This window comes from Drosophila serrata, unplaced genomic scaffold, assembly GCF_035046125.1.
Source record: "Drosophila serrata isolate PLE 108 unplaced genomic scaffold, ASM3504612v1 contig_358, whole genome shotgun sequence".
NCBI lineage: Eukaryota > Metazoa > Arthropoda > Insecta > Diptera > Drosophilidae > Drosophila > Drosophila serrata.
The window spans coordinates 27,272-46,271 of record NW_028257256.1 but is presented as its reverse complement, the minus strand read 5'-3'; the positions used below and the strand labels follow the sequence as shown (position 1 = coordinate 46,271).

The 19,000-nt window shown below is 37.8% G+C and overlaps 1 protein-coding gene across 5 annotated transcripts in view; it reads right to left on the bottom strand.

The window, feature by feature from the left end:
* Nucleotides 1-11,981, bottom strand: part of alpha-Cat (catenin alpha) — a 99,736-nt gene extending 87,755 nt beyond the window's left edge. For 3 of the 5 annotated variants that reach the window (XR_015272946.1, XM_020946927.2, XM_086838603.1), the window contains exons 1-2: nucleotides 11,627-11,981; nucleotides 7,183-7,559 (exon numbers count right to left, since the gene is read on the bottom strand). Coding sequence is in view for 3 of the 5 variants with exons in the window: in XM_020946927.2 (XP_020802586.2) it covers nucleotides 7,183-7,559; nucleotides 11,627-11,780 (531 nt within the window). In the remaining 2 variants the exon portion in view is untranslated. Of the gene's footprint in view, nucleotides 1-7,182; nucleotides 7,560-9,832; nucleotides 11,317-11,626 lie in introns of those variants that run through there. The other 2 variants (XR_015272947.1, XM_020946928.2) reach the window with 1 other exon arrangement.
* Between the last annotated feature and the right edge of the window lie 7,019 nt (nucleotides 11,982-19,000).

The window sequence follows — 19,000 nt, the reverse complement described above, 5'->3', positions numbered from 1 at the left end:
AAAAAAAAAAACACACTTTTATAAATAACCGAACTAAAAAGAAGATAATAATGTATTATTACAAACAAAATTATTAAATTCAGAGCAATAAATAATTATAAACAAGATCACTAAATTCAGAGTTAAAATCCAGAACGAACGAACCGTTTCCGACGGTTTTGAATTCGTTGGAAAGGTCTCGGGCTCCGTGAAAATTCAGGAAAAATGTCAACAGAAAATCAGGAAAATCTTTTTTTTACATACAGCGCCATCTCTGATACATAGCTGTACGCAATCCATTTGGAAAATGGCCAGGAGGTTTCTTCACTGAGGCCAATGCGGCACAGCGAGCTGAGAGACCGCGATCGACAACATTGACTAGCTTCTTTGCAATATGTGAAGCAGATCAAGTATTACACTTGGAATCAATCAATAAAGAAATTCCAACGTTGCAAACACGGAACCCCAGTTCCAGATTGGCCACAGGTGTTTTCCACTGATGTACTAGATCGCATGTATGCTGTTCATCCTAGAAATGATGTTTTTATTTTCGACTGCTGTTGGAAAATGTACGTGGACCAAAATCATTTGCGCATTTGAAAACTGTAAATGGCCACCAATACCAAACATTTCGAGAAGCATGTTAACTATTGGGTTTGTTGAAGAACGGTTCTCATTGGCATTTAAATTGCGGATTCAGTTGTTTCATCAAATGCGTAAAAAATACGAAGGCAGTTCGCAATTATCATCACCACCAATTCAATTATGGAACATATACAAAGAAGACATATGTGACATAGTTGCTGCCGATTTGGTGACACACAAATCCGTTGATTCCATAACAAATCCCGATAATGTAGTAAATTATTATTCTCTGGAGTTACCAGGGTTTCCAAATGATATCGACTTATCTTCCGTTTGACTTTAAACGATTGCAATTTCCAGTTCGCCTTGGGTTCGCAATGACAATTAACAAGTCGCAAGGCCAATTGCTTAGTGTTTGCGGGATAAATTTAGAAAGTCAGTTATACGTTGCGTATTTATGAGTTAGGAAACCATCCGCTTTGTTTGTGTTAACGTCAGACCAAAAAAACAAAAATTGTGATTTACCAGTTCGATTCAGTATTTACTTTGGATTCACTTTCATTTACTTAAAGAAGTATAACTAAAAAACACTTAATTGTTGTAAAGAAAAAAATTTTTGTTTTCTTTAAAACAAAGCCATGGAGGCGAAACGAAGTGGCTGGGTTTGCTAGCATAATGTATATATGTACATCCGAGTCCCGATAATTCGAAATGGCAAGGGGATCACTTTTTTTACGAATTAGACGGGAATTCCATTTATTGAGATTTCTATTTAACGGGGCTCAAAAATGAAAGAAACGGGGTTTTTAATTAAAATTAAATTAAATTAAAATTAAACAAACATTATAAGTATGTACATTCATTTCTACGTTTTTCAAATTAAAGGAAAATAAAACAATAACATAAAATTATAGTAACAAAAAATTAAACAATTAAGCAGAAACATTAAATTATAAAAAAACAAAAATTCAAGCTTTAAAATAATTGGTCATTTTTGATTGCTTGTTATTTTTTTTCTTTTTTTTTCCATTGCTTTTTTTAAACCTATTAGGTTGCCAAAGACACTTTTTGGCACGTCATGGGTCGAAAAATAATGTTTAAGTTGAGGAATTAATGCTCTGGCTTGTACATTCGTTAAAATGTCTTCTCCATCGGCGTCATCATCCTCGTCACTTTCAGAATTGTTGGGCAAAACTTCTTCCAAAATTGGCTTGCATTATAAACTCTTTTTTCTGTAGAATTGATGTTATTGTTGACGGAACGACATAGAATTGTTTTGCCACCTCAATTTTCTTTGTTCCAATATCAATCGCTGAAATAATGCTTTGTTTTTGTGACATTTTCACAGAAAGATGTTACTCTCCGAAAAAAATCAGCAAACTAAAAGAAAACAGCGAGAGAAACACAAAATTCATAATGCATACCGACATAAAGGCGGCATAGCTGTCGGCAATATCTAGCGGTGCTTTAACTACAAAAAATTTCGCATCGCATTACAATTTATAAGAGGTTACAAAAGAAAATTACGATTTATTTAATGTTCATTGCGTTGCGCCAAATAATACGAATTAACGAGGGGACAAAACTGTATTGAATTTTTACGAATTAACGAGTTTTTTTCAAGGGGACAGAATTTTTTACGAATTATCGCGATTTTTGATTTAGCGGGGCACGAATTATCGGGATTCGACTGTATGAGTGAATAAAATGAAAGCAGGTACAGGGTGCGGCAAGAAAACTTGCTGATTTAGGTTATAAAAAAAAAGTAGTTGACATACCATTGCAAATTTTTTTATTCTTGTAACACACATGCTGAAGTTTTCATTACACAGTTTTGAAGATTACATCGGACAAGTGATGGCCGCCGTTTTCAGTGCACTGAGATACCCGATTCTCGAAGCTCAGCTGAACTCTCTCAAGCATATCGACGGAATTTAAAAAGGCGTACTGGCGTAGTGAATTCTCGTGTTATCCAAAATTCTGAAAAAGGCAATAACTGTTCCGCTGTGCTATAAATCTTTATTTCTTCCGTTCCACGTCTTTCTACTTTTAGCGTCAGAAACCCAATATCCCATTCCCCTTATTCCATTTTCTTATGCTACTTCCATTCAATTCTGTGAGCTATGCATACAATTATATATCTTAATGATATTCCTTGAGTTAGACAGGCACGACTATATTACTCATAATTCTAACGGGTCTTTTCTATTGCGTATTGCTTTTATACAGTGGGCTCTGTAACTTAATATCTATCGTTGTGTGGTACAGTGGGCCTTACAGTTATCTATCCTGCCACAATACATCGAGTAAAAAAGTATACAGTGACGCTCAATTGAATACCTTTGAAAAATCCTTCTCACTTTTTGCACTTTTTTTTGCCGCGAAAAACCTTTGATTGATTTTGAAACAGATTAAATAATAAGCTTTATTTAATCTGGCTTAAAACACTCTAAAATAGCTAAGAAAATTAAAAAAAAAAAACTTGAAACGTTGTGAAGAATGCAATAACAGCATCGGAGAGGTGACTTTCCCTCGAATTGTCTTAAATTCTAACCGTTTTTCTGGTAAAATTAGAGAAGAACACACGTTGTAAATAAAATATCAACACCTCTTAATGATTCTCGTATAAAAGCACGACTTCGATTTACTTGAGAACACGTGGCGTGGAGCAAGGAGTGAAAACGGTGGTCTTCTCTGACGAAAATAACTTCAACCTCGATAGACCGGATGGCTATTCTTACTATTCCCAAGATATGCAAAAGAAAGAATGTTTTTTTAGACGTCATCATACTCTCGCAGGTTCAATATTGTTGTTGTTTTGGGAGCCATATCTTTTTATATAAGATGCGAGCTCAAGTTTATTATATCGAACTTTCATGGGTACTAATTACTGTCATGATATTAACATAATGGAGAAAATTTAAAGACTCTTAGTGCATTTAGCGAATCTGGGTCTCTATTTTAAGCAATTTAAAAAGTCTGGTTAACAATTTCATCAAATTTATATGAACAATTTTATGATTTCAAATGTTTGAATTAATAAAAAACAAGAAAGGAAGCTAACTTCGGCACGCCGAAGTTTATATACCCTTGCAGATAGAATTTCTACGATACAATATAAATTATATATATTTGTGTTAAAAAACAATGAAGTAATACCTGCTTTCATTTCATTCACCTATACATATTATATTTGCAGTTTTACATTGCTGAAAACTGAAAACGTTATAATTTTTACATGTTTTAATTTCTCGATCGTTCCTATGGGAGATATATGATAAAGTAGCCCGATTTTCAAAAAATTTTACACAAAACTGAAGAATAATATGAAATAGCTATATCTCAAATTTGATGAAAATCTTTTGAAAACTGAAAATATTATAAATTTTAATTGTTTTAATTTCTTGATCGTTTCTATGGGAGCTATATGATATAGTAGTCCGATTTTCATAAAATTGTACACAAAATTGTAGAATAATATGAATTAGGTGTATCTCTAATTTGATTAAATTCTGTTGAAAACTGAAAATGTTACAATTTTTTTTGTAAACATTTTCCGATCATTCCAGCTATATGATATAGTCGTCCGATCCGGCCCGCTCCGACATATGTATATACGAGTGAGAGTATATAGAAGACTACCTACAAAGTTTAAGTTAGATAACTTCAAAACTGAGAGACTAGTTTGCGTAGAAACGGACAGACGGACATGGCTAGATCGTCTTGGCTGTTGATCCTGATCAAGAATATATATACTTTATATAGTCGGAGGTGCCTCCTTTAGTGCGTTGCAAACTTCTGACTGAAATTATAATACCCTGCAAAGGTATAACAACCTCTCAGACTCTCTTTACAAAAATGCTTAGGGATAACCACGGTTATCGATTATTCCAATTCGCAAAATAACCCACATTATAAAATCATATCATCACCCATTACACCTACATCTTTCTTAATAATTAAGACAGCTACACACCTATTTACGCAAACTCTAAATTCGAAAAACACAGTGGACAATAGAAGCAAAAGGTACTACGTGGAAATGGCTGGCAGGAACGTCAGATCATCACGATTGCGAAAGATAAATTAAAAATTGGAAAACAATAATATACAAGAAGTAACCAATAGATTATTTAATAAAAAATCAACCAACTTCGGAAGAAATTCAAAATCACAAAGCAAATATCCTAAAGCATAAAATACAATTAATAAAAGAGGAAATAACTAATATAATAACGCAATTACAAGAGTGAAATCAAACACAATTCATTTGTATTTACAACCACAGAAACCACAATAGTAGAAGATATTTTAAAAAAAGAAAATATCTTATTTTTTAACGTAAAGAATTACTTGAGTTTGCTAAGGTCAAATCAGCCACAACCGGTACCGACCTCCCTTACATTATTAGCCAACCATCCATAAAAACAGACAACTGAAAAAAAAAACGAAACTTACGGAAGTTCGCTCATTTCGAATGGTCAAAGAACTGTACATAAATGAACAGAAAAATGCTCGAGAAAGCAACGCAACAATATCAGCTTCTGTTAGCTATGTGTCTACCATCATCCTTCTAGTAGTAATAATAGGCGTGGCCACAGAACTCCTACGAAAACGAAGGCAGAGGGAATGAACAACCGCCGAACGATGGAGGACAGTCTGGTTTTGAGGAGGATGTAGTGCAACCGGGTAAACGATCGCTAGCCAAAAAAGATGAAAGCTCAGCGCACATGCATTAGCAGGTGAACTTATCTAGGCCATCTGCCAATTAGGAAATCAATGCGTTGACCAATTGTTATTAGAAACGGCCAATAGTTACAAATCGTCGTAAGCAGCCAATAATAACAAAGAACGTCAGCAGAGGCAACGACTACAGCAGAGACGGTGACAGCGATGGAGCAAAGCGTAGCCTATATAATTGTTAAGCTCAAGCAAAGTTAATTCTTAATCCAACTCAATTCAATAGATTATTTTTTTAATTAAAAAAATAATTAATTATAATTAACTTATGTATATATTTTATATGGTCGGAGATGATTTTTTTACTGCGTTGCAAACTTCTGGCTGATTTCTTTAAAGCGCACAGTTGTTGATTCCATAGGCCAAAAATAAAAAACGAAATTCTGAAATTGGTCACTGTAAACACGCGGTCGTAGCAGTAAAAGCGTGTAAATCGTGTTCAAACCTTATCAAATAAAATGAATATTGAAAATAAAAGTATTTACTATAAAACCGAGTAATTTTTGTCATTATATGTTGTGTTATTGTTTTAAATTTAGTGTCTCATCAGTGCCCTGCCGAGTGGTGTATTTTTTTGTATACATAAATTTAAGATAGAGAAATAGTTGTAATACGCGTATTACTCCTCAATGAAACCTTTTTATTAATACTTGTATATGTTTTAAATTTGAGCTGCAACTTTTTTGACTTGTCCGCTTGTTCTAGTTATTGTGTTCGCTTTATTCGTTTGTACTTTAAAGTCTCAATGTCAATTTTTAAATTGCATTTTTAATTTGATAAAACTTATTTCTTAATATATATATGCAATTCATATTGGTGCAAAGTGAAAAGATGATATATTTTTGAGGTCTGTTGCTCAGAAACTAGTTCATTTCCTGATAAGGCTAAAAAAAAGCCTATGATGACCTAAAAAATAGATTTCAATCTCATGGTTATGAAGTCTTTGAAAATATTTCTAGGAAACTACTGGATTATTTATTCAACAAGTTTCTTGCACTTAGGAATAAATGCCATAGAATTAAAGGAAAAGTTATTGGACAAAATTCTGACAAGTTGTCACAATTTGAATATGTATCTCTAAGTTAAGCCAGTGCTTCATCTGATCGAGGATGTCTAAAAATAAATTTAGCAGAGTGCTCAGAAGAATGAGTCAAAGAACAAGGTCGTTAAAAATTAACGACTAAATCGTAAACGTAAAACGTCTCGTTTAGCCACTAATCAACCCTTATAAATTGTTTGTTATGAAAGTCAGAGCAGGGGAGCGAAATTTACCAAATAAATGCAAAACTATTTTTTCAAAACCTGTTTGTCAGAATAATTTTTGGCGTAATATATATTTTTTTCATTGTTTTATTTTAATTTAGTTTAATGTATTATAAAATCAACCATGTATATGAACAACCTATTTTTATTTTATTTTGTATTAAGATAATAAAATTGAAATAACTTAGATATTCTTAATATGGGATTTCATTACGCTAAAAGCATGCACTTGAATTTTGGATTTAAAATTTATTTTCTGATGTTTTCGGGCTTTAACGAATGGTTTTCAATACCTTAGATTTATAATTTTCTTTAATTTATAGGGTTTATATAGAAGTACAGAAATTTTAAGCTCTCTGTTCCAACTGGAAGTATTTTTGGGCGGTGCTGCGTTGCAAACTTCTGGTTGAAATTATAATACCCTGCAAGGGTATAAGCATACCAATTTAATATACCAATACCAAAATTTTGTTATTGAAGAACTTAATCATTTGCCGTGTTGATATAATTTTGGTTTGCAACTGTACACATTAAGCACATACTTTATGGGGTTAAATACTTATTACATACATATATACATAATTGGGTTTAAAAATATATATTTTGAAAGCATACCCTCATATTATCCATAAGCTCATCTTGACTGGATGCATTTTTCAATTTATTCAAGTCATCTTCAACAATATGAAGAGATTTCAATAGCAAATGTACATCTACCATATCTGCTAAAATTAACAAACGAGTTACAGCAGATAGTAAATTTCTAGCTGCTCGAACCATATTTCCGCGCTTCAAGGAACTGCACGGATCTTCAGAAAATTCTCTTGCTGCAATACTCATGGCATCTCCAGTTTTTTTTACTTCATCTACTGCCGTTAACATTTCTTGTGTGATATCTGGGTTTTCATACGCAATCTGTTCACCCTTTTGGATAAAGTTTTCGGTAGCTTTTTCAACGGCTGCAACTAAGGCACTAGCACGTTTGGATTTTCCTAAAAAAAGGTAATTAAAAGTTATTTTCTTTATTTTATTTCCTAAATATTGGTAATAATTAACTTTTTTCTTTTTTTCCTTCCTTCCTTTTCTAATGCATGCAGTCATATTGCCGGAAAAATATTAAAATTAGAATTTATACACCCTTGAAATTTGCAATTGGATTGATTTTCTTCAATTGTATATCAAAAAATCACATCTTACTGAATAATTAAAACTTAAAACAAGAAAGGAAGGTAACTTCGGCACGCCAAAGTTTATATACCCTAGCAGATAGATCTTTGATGACTAGGAATTAATATAATATAAATTATATGTATATATTAATGTTCAAAAACAATGAAGTAATACCTGCTGTCATTCCATATTATTACATATTATATTTACACTTTTACATTCACAGATTTGCATTTTTCCTCTATATCTAACGATCGTTCCTATGGGAGCTATATGATATAGTAGTCCGATCCGGCCCGTTCCGATATATGTTATACGAGTGAGACTATATAAAAGACTAAATACAAAGTTTCATTCAGATACCTTCAAAACTGAGAGACTAGTTTGCGTAGAAACGGACAGACGGACATGGATAGATCGACTCGGCTGATGATGCTGATAAATAATACACTCCTGTTCATAATTATACGACACCTATGAAATTTTTGTTTCAGCGGTCGTAGGAGAATGGAAACACACAGTAGATCAAAATAAAGTATGCCGAATAATAGCACAAGGAGTTGTGCACAAAATGCGCTATTCTTATCCTTGCTTGCATTGCTCGTTTTCAAGTAACGGTAAAAAAAAGCACACACGCCCTGAATTTGTTTCAAAATGATACGACACATTTCAATTATTGCGGCTAAAGAGGAAGGTTTAGGGTTTATTAGTTTTTTTATAATTTTGTTAAATATTTTATTCATTTTTTAATAAAATGCCGCATGGTAGCTTTTTAAGCGAAGAAGAGAAGGGAAAAATTAAGGCGTATAACGAGTCTGGCTTTAATGTTAGCCAAATATCCCGGCAGATGGGTCGAACACGCTGTGTTATTACCAACTTTTTGAAAAATGTGGATGGGTACGGTGTCAGGCGTAGCTCTGGAAGAAAGCCGGAGCTATCTGATCGCGATAAACGTCGAGTACTTAACAATGCAAGCAATTCTTTTTCATCCTGTGCCTCACTTGCTGCGAGTTCCAGTCGTCCTGTGTCCCGTAGGACTATCTGACGAACATTACTAAGCTCCGAAAATATTGTAAGAGAAGTTTTTAAAAAAATTACGATATTAAAACCGCAGCCCGAAAGAGCACGACTTCAGTTTGGTTCAGAACAATTTGGAAACAAACTGGACTTCGATATGGAATTTTAACTCAATTTTGGTTATATAGGTTTTTGTCAATATTTTACATTTCGGATAATTTTTTCTGATGAGAAAAAATGTAATCTTGATGGCCCAGATGGGTTTCGTCCCTATTTGCTTGATTTGGGTAAGGATCCCCTTATGTTCCTAACATGCAATTTTGGAGGCGGATTAGTTATGGCTTGGGGAACCTGTCATGCGGTTGGTACGCTTGAACTGTGCTTTACAAGCTCAGAAATTAAAAGTCCAGACTACAAAAATTTGTTACAAGATTGTCCTCTGTCATTTTCGGATCAAAATAAGGACCAAAATTATGTTTTTATGCAGGATAATACGTCCATTCATAAAAGCAAAGAGACGCAACTGTTCCTCAATGACAATAAAATAAATGTTTTGGATTGGCCGGCTTGCTGTCCTAACCTTAACCCGATTGAAAACATCTTGGGTATCTTAGCCAGGCCAACAACAACAAATTTCAGACTGTTAAAAGTCCCAAAAATGAAATTTTAAGACAATGGTGTCTCTTGGACCAAAATATCTTAAAAAACCTTATAAATTCAATGCCTAGAAGAATTTTTGAAGTGGGAAAAGCACAAGGCGCCGTTATAAACTATTAATATTTAGTTATAAACAATTAAAACAATAAAATATTAACTGGAAACAAAAATAATGAAATGTATCGTATCATTTTGAAACAATTTCAGGGTAGCCTAAATCAAGGCGTGTGTGCTTTTTTTACCGTTACTTGAAAACGAGCGATGCAAGCAAGGATAAGAATAGCGCATTTTGTGCACAACCCCTTGTGCTATTATTCGGCATACTTTATTTTGACCTACTGTGTGTTTCCATTCTCCTACGACCGCTGAAACAAAAATTTTATAGGTGTATTATTATGAACAGGAGTGTATATATACATACCATATATGGTCGGAGATGACTCCCACTCTTCAAGGGTTGTACATAGAGAGACACACTTAAGTATTGGCACAGTTATAAAGTTGAACTTTAAATGCCATTTCCAGGCTTTTCAGATTTTTTAATATATCAATTTTTCTTAACATAGTTAAATTAAACATTTGTTTATTCAAAGGCACAATTTGTTTGTTTTTTTTATTAACCTACTTAAAACTATTTTAATTTAAACAAAAACAACAAATTTCGTGAAACAAAAGTCTTGGCACACTTCATCTAATATCTTTTTTTTTTTTTTTTGTTATTTAAAATATCAATTAATAACATATTAAATGCTCGATCCGATTTAGGTCCGGTGACTGTGGTGGATGTGGCAGTACATGTGCGCTTTAGTGAAGGAGCAACATACTCACATCGCAAGCGGAATGCTTCAGATCATTGTCCTGCATAAATGTGAAGAACTTTTGCATTTTGAATTTTGAGGGTTTTTTTTAAGTTTTCTTTTAAAATATTGAGGTAATATACTTTATCCATGATACCCTCGATGAACACCAGGTTACCGACACCAGCGGATGACATGCATCCTCATACCATCACGCCTCACCACCGTGTCACTTTTATCCAGCTCAGTATGCGGTTTTCTCTATACGTGGTAGCGGCCATCAGAGCGGTAAATATTATATTTGGTTTCTTCCGAAAATAGTACGTGATCCCGAAATTCAATTGGGTTGCTCAGATACCCTTTAGCATAGACCAAACGCTTTTTTATTAACATCAGATATGAACGGCTTTCGCCTAGCAGCACAGCAATGTAAGTTGGTTTCGTGCAGGGGACTTTTTACGGATGAATATCCTTCCCAAACTAGGTTTTAACTTCAGCGATGATCTGGGAGGATGATGTTTTGGAGTCCACTTTGAGCTTTCGGATCACCGCGTTGCGTTCCGGGTGACTTAAAGCCTTGGGACGCCCAGATTTAGGTGCGCTCTCCAAGCTTTCGACTCCGTCGTAGCGTTGCACGAGGCTCCTAATGGAAAATCAGCTAGTTCCATAATTTTGGCTATTTCGCCATACGATTTGACTTCATTGTGCAGATGAAGGACAATTTTTCTTTGATCTACGTTTGTTTCTTTTGTGTATTCTCCATTTTCTTAAAATTTAGGCAAATGATAGAAAAACTTTAGATAAATGTAACTTTTTTTTAAACTTTGTGACGCCCCATGTGCTTAAAAAACACTTTTTACATTAAAAGAAAAAATAAGAACATAAAGGCCTTAAGTCTAAAATAAATCAAGTAAAACTAATAACTGTGCCAAGATTTTTGTGTCACGAAATATGGTCATTTTCTTTTAAAGTTTATATAGTTTTAAATATATGAAACATAATAAAAAAGGGGTAATTTTTAACATAATTATTTAACTACATATATTAAAAAATATGTATTTAATAAAATAATGTATAGGCCTGGAAATAGCACTTAAAGTTCAAGTTTGCAACTGTGCCAACAGTTAAGTGCGTCACTGTATGTATCTACTCTAAGGTATGACAATCCACTAATTTCTAAATAATGTAATTTTCCCACAAACTCAACAATTAGCTCATTATTGTTACACTGTCAAAAGTTGACGAGCATTCAAGCTAAATAGATATAAAAACTTTAGCTTGCAGAAGAAAACTTTTTTAAACTATTAATTCTCAAAATGTAACTTTCTACATTTATATATGAATACATATATACAATAGCAAAATATGAGAAATATTAATGGGAATGTTACATATGTAAATATATTCTGGAAAATTACCTTTCTTCTTTTTGCTTGGACCTTTAGTATTTACAAGAGTTGTAACTTGCAGTACAAGGGGCTCTAGAGTTTTCTCAACAGACATTGTGCGGATTTCCAAGTTTTTGGGATCCCATTTTAAGGCTATATGTCCAAAATCCGTCAATGTTCCCATTTTTTCGGCTTAGTCTATTGTAGTCTATTAACTATCAAATTGTTTGCTCACAGTTCACACTTAAAAGACGACGCCTATATCGTCTAATTTACAATAATTTAGAATGCTTGAAAAAATGTTTCCCATTTCCAATTTATGAAACTGGTAATGAAATATACAAATCACACAGACCACATTACGGTAATACGAAAAATGAATATATAAACGGAATACCCTCTATCCACAAAGTCTATCATCATAACATTGTTTTTCGATATTGCAGCTAACTAAAATAGTTTCTAACCAAAAGGAATTTTGCAATATTTCTAGACTAATTTTTTTCATAAAAAATGGAAAAAAAAAGTTTATCATAAGCATTTGAAAAATTCCGGAATGAGCTCTTTATTATAAATGACATCTTTCTGCCGGTTTTAGAAAAATATATCAGCGTTTCCAATACATTGTAAATATATTAAAAAAATCAATATCAATAATAATAGTTTATATTCCTTGTAAATGAATATTAGAACAAATTTGAAAAATTAAAAGTTATTTTAGCTTACTAAAAAAAAAAAATTTTGCAAACTTGAATCTTTCATTTTAAAAATAAATATTCTTAGTCTTAAATCTTTATTTTATTGTTGTGAATTCTCATATTTTTGCCCTACAGCGTCAATTATTCGTTGAATGGATGAAGTTTATTATGTTACTATTCCAAATAAATTTATGATTTGGATTTCCTATACTACTAAATGTCTGAATTATTAAAAATATCACAGATGTATCGTAATAAATATTCGCTTTATCCTTGACCATATATAATATATAAAAAATAAATCGAATTACCAATCATAATCATTTCAATTGATATTTACAGTCATTTAGTCGTGTAGAAAATCCCCTATATGTTTTCACACCATCCAAAGTTGACGGACATACTTATCCAATTGAAGGCAATGGTATAAGTGTTGAAACAAAACTATCATTAAAAAACTCCGTCTGATTTTGACGAAAAAAAACGCCCATAACGTCTAAATAATGCATTATAGAAATCTACTGAATACGCTTGCCACCCTGACAGCGCGCAAGCTGTATCTGGTCTCTTCGCCACGCATGTAGGACTTTGTTTCGGCTGCTTCCACCCACACCGGCGCCGCATACAGAATTTGGGAAGTTACTACGCTCGTCAGCAGCTTCCTGGTAATCTTCTTGGTCCGTCTATTGTTAAGCAGTATGCGGGCGAGACTTCCTGCCATCCCACTGGCCTTCTTCTGGGCGTACTTCAGATGTTACCGGAATGACAGCCTCTGCGATCTTGTCACGGCTCTTCCAATTCGGATCTCGGCCATTTCCGCCGCCTTCCTGCTCGAGATCAGGACTGCCATCGTTACGCCGCTGGCTCCTTCCCAAACGAATCACCTCCTCTTCCGAGACTTCAAGGGCGTCCGCGTTCGGCTCCATGGTCACCGGCGCTCCTCTCGGAAACAGCGCTCGCAATACACCATCCAAAGCTTATTGGTCCGATGGAGCTGCACTGCCAGCTTTCAGGCTTGACTACCATACTGTACGCTCCGCGACAGTGGTCGTCCTCCGCCTCGTCGCAGAGCTGCAGGAAACGTTCCATCTTAGCGCCTCTTATGGCCGTCTTGAGGGCCTTCCTCGCAATTCTAAAGGTCTCGCTGCACTAAGGTCAGCTGCCCTCGGGCTCTAAGGCAGGTAAATCTTAGAATAGCGATCTCGTCGCTCCACGAGAATATTGACCTGTGTCTTCCTCGAAACGACCCTCTCAGCCGCATGGTCCCGCCCAGGGCTGCTGCAACTTAATTCGCCATCTCTTTGGCTCCACCCAGCTCTCCTGCTGCCATGCTTTCCAGCGCATTTGTCAAAGACCGGATGCACAGCGTGTCCGGCCGGTATGCTTTGGCGGCCCGCAGTACCGAGCGGGTACCTCCCTCGGGTAATCTGACAGAGCACAGGATCGCCTCGTTTAGGAAATTGCTCTGCTCGCGAATGTAAGGTCGAGCTCATGCTCTGACAAAAGTGAGCCGCCTCCCATCATATAGAAGGACGACGTCATTCGCGGCAAATGCCTCCAGCACCATTCGTCCTCTGGCGTTGGTCCGATCCCCACTCCTGGGCTCAAGCAGTGAAGTCACTTCCAACTATGATGTTCGCCCTTTCTCGAAGGTCGCAGCTTAGGTCCTACATGATCCTAGAACGTCTCCAGCGGGAGGCTAGGCGCCAGATAGCAGCTGTAGATTTGATAGCCGTCAACATCCGGCTTCAAGTATCTAAGTGCCGGCTCCTCTGCCAAAGGTGCCCATTGGGCCCTTACTGCAGATACCAGCCTTATGACCCGCTTCGCCGCGCTTGACGCAGCAGCCGCTTTTGTCCACCAAGCTCTTACCCGGCGATGTGCCCAAGTTCCAGGCAACTGAAGCAGCGAGGGGGCCCTCGTGCTCCCGCTCTCTACATCTGGCCTGACCTCCAACGCCTTTGAGCTTGGCAGGCTGAGGACCGCCATTTTTATGTCCCCGTACTCGGGGCGGAGGCTTCGGATCCTCACTGCACTTTCGCTCAGCTGGTATTTATCAGAGGGGGCTGTACGGAACTCCTTCGTGATCGCATCAAGGTTGCGAATCTCGAAAATGCTGACCTTCGACTCCTCCGTCAGTGCTCGCACTTCGGCCGCGACACCAAGCACCTGAGAAATGCTGTCCCTCATAGATTCGGGTACCTCTAGGAGCAAGTTACCCCTGGCCGTACGACGCACTTGCTGTCCTCCCTTCTTGAGACTAGCTCCAGGATTTCACTATATTTTTCCCCGGTACCTCCACGACCACCGCATCGGGGCGAGCTCTGCGGGTCTATCTCTTCCTTCTGACAACGGTGCGCTACTCGCGCCCAGGTCAGTTGGCTGGCTGACCCTTCGCCAGCCGTCTGTTGCGCCTTACTTACATCAGGCTTGCCACCTGGTGTGCTCTGAGCGCATTTAGCGCAGACGCGCTCCCGAGTGCCCGGTTTCTTGGGCACCTCAGGCCAATCGGTCAACGGCTCTATGCAGGATTTGAGCTTCCGCATCTCGTCAATTATCGCCTTCATGGCGATGTTGATGTGGCGCACCTATTTTTCTTGCACAAGGCTGTGGAGCTCGTCCAGCAGTTTTCCGAGCCTAGAGACGCTCTCAGTAGGCATGAGCGTCCGCTTGTTGTGCTCTTCTGTGTCAAGGGCAGCTTTGCTCCTTTTAGGAGGTGTGCCCCTAGGACCGCTCGCCGGGTTGGACGGCCCTGTGCAGCCTCTTGGCCGAGTTCGATGGATCGCCGGTGTCACTCCTGGTCGGCGCCGGGGACGACGCGAGGAGTGGGAATCGGGCCATTAAGCTGCTCTTCCTGAATGCAGCAGGATCTCCCTTGGCCCTTTCAACCTCCTGGCTTGGTGCAGTACCTACCGAGGCGGGCAAGTCAGCCACCGCCGGGACAGGGTGTGCCACTATGGCACAGACGCGGGTCTCGGAACCGCCCATTTTGGGACCGACGAAGGGTTGGGGAGGAAAAACGGCCAGTGCACTTTCGGGGTCCCTCGTTGGCCATGAGATTCCACGTGACTGAGCACGTGGAAGTTATACCGCTCCTGCTCGGTCGCCAGAGCCCAATCATCCGGCTGCCCATTGCAGCCAAGGGCTCGCGTTTCACCCAATTGCCAACACCGCTTGCAAAGGATCAAGAGCAGCAGCCCAAAAAGGTATGCTACATCCTGCATAAGCAGAACATTGTGGTTCTGGACGCGCCTTAACGCTAGTCGCAGCTGAACTCGCCAAAGAAAAGTAACTCAAAAAACGAGGCATCGGGGGAAATGATCTCACCACACTCTCCGCCAACCCAGATATATGGAATCTAAGATTGGGATCACCGTATCCTCCGTGGGCGCCATGGCCACAGTGCAAATTTATTATCTGGGAGGAATGTACTATGGCACGCAAACATTCTCTTGGGGCTTTGAACAAAACTTTGAAGGCTATTAAAAACAACGAAAAACTATTTGGCGGCGCCCTGTAAGACTTTTCAGGTTATTTCAGATATACACTTACCGTTATTTCACGGGATGAGATCAACGCTTGCTTACAATAAATAACATTTCATCTTTCCGAGTGAACGGTCGTGTTTTTTTTCTTGCGCTCTTGAGTTGTGTTTAAATTTGCATAACCCATCGGGGTTTCAATTTAATCTTCTACTTAACTTCCCGTTCACTTCGCGTATGGATGCAGCTATTATTACTTGTGTATTTTATTGAGTTTATTTTTCTGAATTATTTTGCATTCCTTTGTGTGCCTTCCTCGTTTAGCCGTTGTCTGCGCCGTTGCGGCAACTGGGCGTTGCTTGCTCACCCACGCTCCCCCACTCTCTGGCTCTATTTGTGTTATATTCAAACGATAAGTACAGTTGTGAGTCCCGATAATGAATTCCCAAATTTTCTTCTTTGCCAAAACGTGAAAAAAGCCCCTTACTGCAGGTGACCTTACTATCGGTTGCTGTCTGTAAGGCCTTACCTAGGCCTACTGCTGTGCGGAAGGTCACGAAGTAGAGAAGGAGTTGTTGTCCTTCATAAGACAAACCAAGGACGGTTTTAAGGACATATTATCGAGTTTTCGCAAAACTCTTGATATGTTCTTGGCTCTGAAAAGCCAATTTAATAGCCTTATGTTATTAAATGCCCAAAACAACCGCAATTCGTGGGCAGCATTAAGGCGGATCCTAGCTAAACGCGACGGGCTCTCAGCAGTAGCCCCCCTCAGCACAGCTCTCGACCACATCATTAAATCCAAGGTTGCTGAGATCGAGCGCTAGAAAAGATTCGGTGCCCGAATGTGCTGGTGATATTTGTTTTCTCATGTGGTCTTAAATAATAACCCATCAAAGCTCCGTACATATATATGTATCCGCCGATGGTGTTAAGACCGGGACTACCGGCCGACAATGGCACGGCAGATAACCAATGTAATAACCTTGCGAAAAGCCCTAATAGCTGTTCAACCTACGAGGCAAATATTTTTTTCGCTGCTATCCCCTGGTCAAGCATCGGAAGTTGTTTTCGCCTATATCCAAGGCAAAACTAGAGCCGATAAAAAAAAATTAGGTGGATAAATTAAGTATTTCTAATTATAGAATGTTTCATCTTAAAAAAAAATGACCTGACGCACTGAATCGAGCCCCACGAGGCCCTCGACGGGTTAATTTTTCGTTTCGCGACCGGGAATACTTGGCTTCACCCCAAGGCTCTTTAGCAGATGGATCGATTCTTTCTCTTCGTGTCAACTCCAAGTCCGAGATTTCCTGACACAACGGCAGGTAAGAATTACATATTTCTCTTGGTCTCCGATCGTCAAAAATTTCCATCTGTGTTTGTTTTGTGTGCGCCGCCAGACTTCTCGCCGTTTCTTTCGGTTTCCCATTGTCCATCCACTTGCCAACGGTCGATGTCTATGTGCCGCCACATACATTCACACGCATTCTCAGCTTGTGCACATATTTTTGTGCAGAACAGTGAAATTGTATTGCGGGAAAAAGGCTTAATTAATATCGGACAGCCGGTTTGCGCTTGTTTCGGGAATTTACCATGTTCGCTGAACACTCCGCCGCTGCGCGTTATTTGTTTCGAATTTTTTTGTTCTGTATCCATACACATTTTTCTGTTTGCGCAATTCAATAAAGTCCACTTTTCGACGTTCCACTGTTCCATTACATGCCCTAACACATTGTTCCTATTTACATGCATGCCAATATATTTCAATATATTTTCTGCCTCTGATTGCAAAAACTAATCCCGATGATATAATTAAAAAATACAACGTGAGCAAAACAATCATTAACAAAACCCAAATGCAAACACGAGTGTTTTTTAATTGTTTCCAACTTAGTTCTAAACTAAATATCTAATCAGGATAATACTCCGTCGTCCGCGCTGTCTTTAATATTTTAAATATTAAGACAATTCAAACATTCTTCTGACTTTTGTTTCACTCCGATACCTTCAGTTAAACAATTCCACTTCACTTCCACTTCAGTGGAAACAATTTAAATTGGTTCTGCCGCCACAATTCGCTTTAATTTATTTCGGCACTCATATTATTGCGGGATTCAGATATTTTTTGTATAAGTTTTCAACTACGGCCAACCCTAATCTCCTTTCCGGGCCTAGAGTAACCGTATTCCCAATATGCATCTCCGCCGCGATCCCAGCTGATTAAGAAAACTTCTACCGTAATTCCAAGAGCAATTAGCGTGAATTCCGTGAATACTTCTTCAAAACTCACTTATTCCACCATAAAAAGATGGCTTAAACCGCAGTTGGCATTGCCTTAAACGGGCTGTCGTCTGCCACCGGTGGACACCGAAGTTTTTGCTGGTGACTATCTTCGGTGGCCCACGCTCAGAGACCTTTTCACTTCCAGGATCTGGCAGATGATTTTTGGTTGCAACAGGATAATGACCCCAAGCATACTTCGCTTAGTTTGAAGCTATGGTTGCTTTTTTATACCAAAAATCAACTGCATTCATCGCCTCAGTCGCAGGACTTAAGCCCCATAGAGGATCTGTGGGTTTTTCTGGAGCGCAGGATTCGTCTTCGAACAATTACATCGAAGGATACGTTGAAGGATGTGATTTTGGATGAGTGGAGTAAAATACCACCTGAATTCACCGAAAAATTGGATTATTCAATTCCAAAACGCTTGAATGGGACAATAGATAGAAATGGATATCCTCCTTCTTACTAATTTTATCAATGCCTTAACAATAAATGGTTTTTTTTTATCTTAATTGAATTTTGTACGCACACTTTTTCTTACCCGAAAACATGGGTATTTTTTTTTTAATTTTAATTAAAATAGTTGTGGACGGAAATAAATAAAGACTGGCTATAATTTTTAATAATAGATGTGTGGTTAATTAAAAAAAAAAAATGAAGTCAATATCTTCCATACAACTATTTTAATTTAACATCAAGTTTGTACGCACACTTTTTCTGGTGAGTGTATGTATATTCACACGCTCGCGTCTCACCCCAGTGCAAATATTGTTACACCTTCTATATAAAAAAAAATTGGCGATACTCACGCCATTGGTTCCAAAACCCCGTTCACCAATGAAGGGTTCTTCGCATTCGACAAAGCCTCCACGACCGCTTCAAGAGTCGGTGGCTTACAGCATCCATGCTATAGTCCGCAGTCTGACAACCATACCACC